The 6,302-nt window shown below is 40.5% G+C and overlaps 1 protein-coding gene and 1 pseudogene across 5 annotated transcripts in view; one reads left to right on the top strand and one right to left on the bottom strand.

Annotated features, from left to right (window-relative positions):
* The first annotated feature begins 633 nt into the window (after positions 1 to 633).
* LOC148401384 (5S ribosomal RNA) lies at positions 634 to 753 on the top strand (annotated as a pseudogene).
* A 1,118-nt stretch (positions 754 to 1,871) lies between these two features.
* atf7a (activating transcription factor 7a) overlaps positions 1,872 to 6,302 on the bottom strand; it is a 39,835-nt gene continuing 35,404 nt past the window's right edge. For 4 of the 5 annotated variants that reach the window (XM_088361874.1, XM_088361864.1, XM_088361855.1 and 1 more), the window contains 2 exons: positions 5,981 to 6,086; positions 1,872 to 5,669 (listed from right to left, as the gene is read on the bottom strand). In XM_088361874.1, the coding sequence (XP_088218000.1) occupies positions 5,434 to 5,669; positions 5,981 to 6,086 (342 nt within the window). In that variant the 3' untranslated portion in view covers positions 1,872 to 5,433. The remainder of the gene's footprint in view (positions 5,670 to 5,980; positions 6,087 to 6,302) is intronic. The other variant, XM_088361844.1, reaches the window with a different exon arrangement.

Genomic DNA, 6,302 nt, shown 5'->3' with positions numbered 1-6,302 from the left:
GCTGGGACAAGCTCCAGCACACCCGCGACCTCCGTGGGGACTAAGGGACTAAAATGGATGGATGGATCACAATATTCTAATTTTCTGAGACAGTCCTGTATATTGCGTGGTGTCATCCATACCATTGTAGTGCCGTCTTTTACCGCTAGAGAGCAGACAATATACAATGAATAAAGAGGTTGCCTCGCTGTGAAATCAAAGCAGCAGTCATTATTTGTAAAATAACCCAACACTGTTGTGTTGGGTTATTTTACAAATAATGGGTTTATCCCATTTTCATGACATTTACTTTGATACAGCAAAATGCAGGTCGCAATAAAAAATTCGTGCTACCACATAAAAAGCTGTCAAAAACTATCATCTTTTTTGTCACTTAAACACAAATTCTCACCATCTCGGGATCGAACTCACGGTGTCAGCACACAAAACAAGTAATTGTACCCCTACACCATCAGCCACTCCCCCAATTAGTTTTCAGTTTCGCGGACAACATACAACACCGCCACGGACCACTCGAGAGCGGTGTACCACCGGTTGACATTCTCCGGTTAAAGGCAACTTCACCACAGCCATCAATTGGCGATTTCTACGGTGATATTTTCTATAAAACATAAAATGTTTCGAAAGTCTTTCACTTATGGCCACACTATCCTGAGAACGCCCGATCTCGTCCAATCTCGGAAGCTTAAGCAGGGTCGGTCCTGGTTAGTACTTGGATGGGAGACCGCCTGGGAATACCAGGTGCTATAAGCGTTTTTTCTTTCTTTTTTTTTTTTTTACAATTCAATTGTTTAAGCAAGTTTTTACAACAGCCTAAAAATGTTAAAAAATACATTTAGGTGAAACCTGAAAAGAATTAGTTCATTATTACTATTTTCAACTCGAAAAAACTTTCAAATAAGTATTTTTATTTTGAATACATTGTCTTATTTTCCAAGTTTTAAGCTCAGCACGTTTATTTTCAGATTCAAGTTTTATTTTATTGAAGTACGAGTTTTATTTTTTCAAGTACAAAATTTATGACCCCAATCTTCCTCCATATAATACCGCATAAGCCTGGAATATTCTCAAGATTTACTCGAGTAAGCTTTTCTAATCATTCGATCATTAAAGTCAGCGGTAGAGGACTGTGGTCGCACTAGAGCCATATCCTGCCCGTTTTCCACGTCTCCCTGCTGCAACACACCTGGTACAAATAATCAGGCTCGTTTCAGGTTTCTACAAAGCATGCAGATGAGCTGATCATTTGAATCGGGTGTGTTGGAGTCGGGAGAGACATACAGCAGGCAATATATGGCTCTCGTGGGACCAGGGTTTAAAATACATTATATTTATTTACAATCAATAAAATTTGCTTTCACTGTTAAGAGATTGCGGTTTTACAACGTTGCTACAGTGTGTCACATTTATTCATTCAATTGAATATTTGTGTTACCTAGCGTTATAAAACAGTGTGTCTGACAGCTACGTCAATATTTAAAATAAAATAGTTTAAAATAAAGTTTAAAATAAATTGCTCTGTCCTTTTGTATTCTTTATGAAGTTACAAGATATATATTTTTTCAGGTTACCCAGACGTGTATTTCAACAAAGTACTGACAATACTAGATGGGTATTGCAGACACTGGGTGAAATTTTATTGGATTGGATAGGCTCAAACAGTGAGTGAGATGGTCAAATGGGAATATTCATAGGCAAGTTTGGTGGTTCATTCTTATTTTATTTTACAGACCTTCAAATAATATGAATACATCATTAGTCTGGGATTCCAATGAAGCGTCTTCATAGTTAAGAATATCTTAATGTACTCCGTTCTTCAGCCACAGGAGACCATTTGTACTCAGAAACTAGTCAATCAAGAGTCAAACAAAAAATGTATAAAACATGTTTTATTTCTCACTTTGTTGAAATTCTTAGTATATGATCTGCATCTGAATTTGAAAACTAGTTAACAATGGGAGCGAACATAACAGCGAACAAGCGTTAACTGAAAACAAGTGTGCTGCAATGTTCATAACACCACATTTCATTTAGAACATTGCAGCAAAATAATATGTGTTTATAGTATTCCACTTGGACATGCATGAAAAAGTAAATATATTCATATGATACATATATTTACAGTACAAAGACACCTCATCCAATCATCAGTCTACCAAGGGAGTGTTACAAAAAAAATAACATGTACAGAACTGTAACATTGTTGCAACATTCAACAAACTGCTCATTTCACTACTTTTAACTACAGGTCAAATTAATATAGTGAAGACTGTCATTATTACTGGTAATAAGTTAGGGCAAAAGACCATATTCACGATAAAGTGTTTTATAGCAAGTTGTACAATTCTGGGGAGAAAGGCAGAGATGATGTGAACAACTAAAACTTTTCAGATGTGAAAGAAGCCCTTCCCCCATTTTTGTTGTACAGTACAGATAATTGATATTCTAAATACCATTGAAATAAAAGATTGTCAGAATAAGAAGAGCATAATGAACCAAAGCAACCACATTCTTGCAAGTTTTAGCGCAGAAAGGCAAGCTCGTACATTTCGAGACAAATATCTTTCTTTTTTGCAAATACATGACCATACTAGGCAGAAAAGGTATTTTTAAAAATTACACAAGGAAACTAAGAAAAATATCTGCTTATGTTATAGCCCCGTTTCGTCACCAAATGACAGTACTGTTTGCATAATAAAATGATTTTTTTCTATCTTTGACTTTTTGTAACCCATAATAGAATGTTTATATGGAAATTTGAAGAGGCACACGTGATTTTAAAGGCCATCTGTTCAGACACTAGAAGTGCAATTCAAAGTAGTGATGTCATGTCAAAAACGGTACATATTTAGAGAGGTGAATGTGTTTTTTGATTTGTGGTCATACACTATACATGGCTTTGTATTGTTTAATTTTTTTTGGTACGGAGCATGTGGGATAGCAGCAATTATTTGCAACCGTCCTGAATTACATAGAGTGCAACTTAAGTCACGAGTCCCACACGCTGAAATGGAAGCGTTAGCAAGACTAAATTCCCTGCATGAAGGGAATTATTGCTGACTCACATAATTTGAGTATTTCATCACCCCATTGTACTCATCTTGGAAAGCAAGACAATTTTGTGTGTGATTATATGTAGTTGCACATAGAAGTAGGCTAAAGGAAGAAAATAAATGTAGCTCGCTAGTATTGTCCATGATGCAAAGTAAACAAAGCGCTATGTTGGGATACACTGAACCATCCACAGTTTATACGATTTTTCATAAAGGGGTGTAACATGAGGTATGATTTTAAGTTGACATCAGTGTGTAGGAAGCACTTTCCAAAATAGGAAGCACTTCCCAAAATATTTGGGAGTATTTTCCATATGAGCCATTGGGATGTTTGTTTGCATGACTTAAGAGTAGAGGCACTTTCTGCGTGTGACTTTGAAAGGCGCTGGATTCACACCACATGCATCATGTCGCAATTACCATTTTTGGCACAATTAGGATGAAACAAAACATCGGATATATTCAGGCAAAATAAGGCCTTTTGCAAATGTGGACAAAAATCGGCTGTAGTCTGCTATTGTGTCTGGCCCGCAGGGTTGATTGACTGCACACAAATAAAGTAGCACCCATTGATCCAGATTATTTAAATCAGTGGAGTCCAAACTAGTTTGGAAGTTCCCCCCGTGCCTGCGTGGGTTTGCTCTAGGTACGCTAGTTTCGTCCCACATTGCAAAAACATGCATGGTAGGCCGACTGACCACTCTAAATTGTTGGGGTGAGTGTTGAGTGTGAACAGTTGTCTACGTGTGCCCTGCGATTAGCTGGCAACCAGTTCAGGGTGTCCCACAAAGACAGCTGGGATAGGCTCCAGCATGTCCGCGAAAAGCAGTTCGGAAGATGAACGAATGAATGAATAAGGACATGGCCCGCAATACTATTTAAAAACGGGTGCAGGGGTGTGAGAAGTCTTGTGTGGCTGTCGAAAAAGTGTGGACACATGAGTGATGAGGACTAGTAGTGGCCGTGGCTCGGTGGTAGAGTGGGTCGTTCAGTAACCGGAGGATCGGCTTTCTAAATCCCACTCTGACCGAGTCATGTGTCATTTTGTCCTTGGGCAAGACACTTCATACGACTTCTCCAACGCCACTCAAACTGGATGCATGCGAATGTTTGGCAGTAGTTTGAAGGGCCGCTGGCGCACACTTGTAGCCACGTATCTGTCAGCCTGCCCCCAGGCAGTTGTGTCTGCTTATGTAGTTTACCACCACCAGAATGAGAATGTTTAAGCGCATGAATGTGGTCAGTGTAAAGCATCTTTTAGTGTCCAGAATAACGCTACATAAATCTATTGTTATTACCACTGCAAATATGCTAAGACACAATTTTTCAGCTAATTTAGAATTAAAATTTCTTTGGGATATAAATACTGACAAACCCAAATGGTTTGCATTCAGGATCCTCAAGTATATGGTCATCATTTTACAGATGATGACTTGGTTTGGTTCTGAATAAGGGGAGCAAATTTAACTGCTTCTCAGTGCAGGTGCTGAATCCATTCTCGTGGGATGTAGGGCAAGGGCCACCCCAAAAAATCCACTATCACCGTGATTATAGAAACAATGTATAACAACAAAATAAATAAAACTAGCCAATTTCTTCCTTCTATTTTTCTGTATGCTGCAATTGGAGGGATGTTTGGAGTACTGTAGAGTATATGCAATATACGATGTAGTACTTTGCAAGGAATTTAACAGCATTCAAACCAATGGGGGTAAAGGGTCAGTCCTGGCCAACTAATGATTCTGTTGTTGTTTACGTCCATGTTGTCACTTGCATGTGGCTTCTTTCAGGTGTTTAGTAAATGAACCCGCAGTGACATCAGATAATTGTTGAACATAAAAATACATCTGAAAAAAATTATGTAGACTAGTGAGATACTAATGCAGCAGTCAAGATCTTCTGTTAGTGCTCTTTGTCATCAGACATCCTAAATGGCTGGATTCAAAATGCAACAGAGCAGGCACAAAAGGTCAAAATCAAATGTCCTTTGTTCACAAAAAATGTGTAACACCATCTCTGCTAAAGGACGAGTCCAATCCAGCTCGAGCCCAATGTACTGGACACTTAGATGTGCTGTGTAAATCCTGCCGGACAGGCGTGAGTGTCTGCAAATGTGTGTGAGCGGTACATGTCAACCATTCAGTGAGGAAGAGAAGACACAACAAGGAGCAAGAAGGGGAGTCCAGCCCCTGTCATCTATGGCAAAGTGAACAGGAAGCTCTCTCAAAGTCTCAGTCAGTCCATTTCCAGAAGGCTGCTACTGAGCTCCAGGCCACAGTGTGATGGCTCAACAGAAGAAGGGCATGAAAGGGCCGGGAAGACGCTGCTCTTCTTCACTGAGTGAAAAACGTGAGGGGAGTCTGTGTGGCGCCATTGCTCATCATCTGGCGGCGGACTGCGAATGTGCAGCCATGATGATGTGAGAAGCTCCGCTCTCGACGTTCTGCTGCTGACCCAAACCAGCGAGCACAGACATGGCCATGGCTTCAGCCGCCGCCCTCGAACTCAGGCCGTTGTGGACGACCGAGGGGCTGGGCGCCAACGAGCTGTGCTGGATCACCGGCGCGGGGGAACCTGTTGGTTCCGAGGTATCTTTCATGTTCTCGTCCACAGCTACTGTGAATCAAAGATGCACCATTATACTTTCAACCTGCAGAAAACCATAAGACACACTCTCGACAACTAGGATCAAGTCAATATGGCATTTTATTTATGCTGACTGATCACAGCTTGTAAAAAGCAAACCACGTTCGTCCCTTCAGGGCAACTGTACCTTTATTGGAACTCAGAACAAATCAGTACAAAGCAGAAAACTCCTGCAGGTGACAATTGCACTGTTCTAAAAATTGAGTATGTCAGATCTGAGTTGAGTAATTATAGTTTTGTGCCTAAAGTCTGTTGGCAATGTTTGTTTTTGCTAGGCTCACCTAGGTAGGTGGATTTCTTCTGCAGGGTGGTGATAGGACAGTCCTTGTGTGCCAGCAGCAGCTGCTTCAAATGAGCCACCTCGTTTCGCAACAGAGACACCTCGTTCTGTACAAGCACAGCATTTCAGCACAAAGTTTATCTCCACAGCTCCCACTTAAAAGTATTGAGTTGTGGGTTAAGGGAGCAATATTGAAAAAGTTCATTTAGTATCCTTTGTTCCCATTTCATAACCCGACATGCAACGAAAAAACTGTGACCCTGTATCAGGTTTCCAGCATCCTCTACAACAGGGGTCACCAACACGGTGCCCGCGGGCACCAG

The sequence above is a fragment of the Syngnathus floridae genome, chromosome 2 (genome assembly GCF_059516105.1).
Source record: "Syngnathus floridae isolate MCC-2025c chromosome 2, RoL_Sflo_1.0, whole genome shotgun sequence".
In the NCBI taxonomy this organism is placed as follows: Eukaryota; Metazoa; Chordata; class Actinopteri; order Syngnathiformes; family Syngnathidae; genus Syngnathus; species Syngnathus floridae.
The sequence above is the reverse complement of the archived record's forward strand: the minus strand, read 5'-3'. Positions and strand labels throughout refer to the sequence as shown.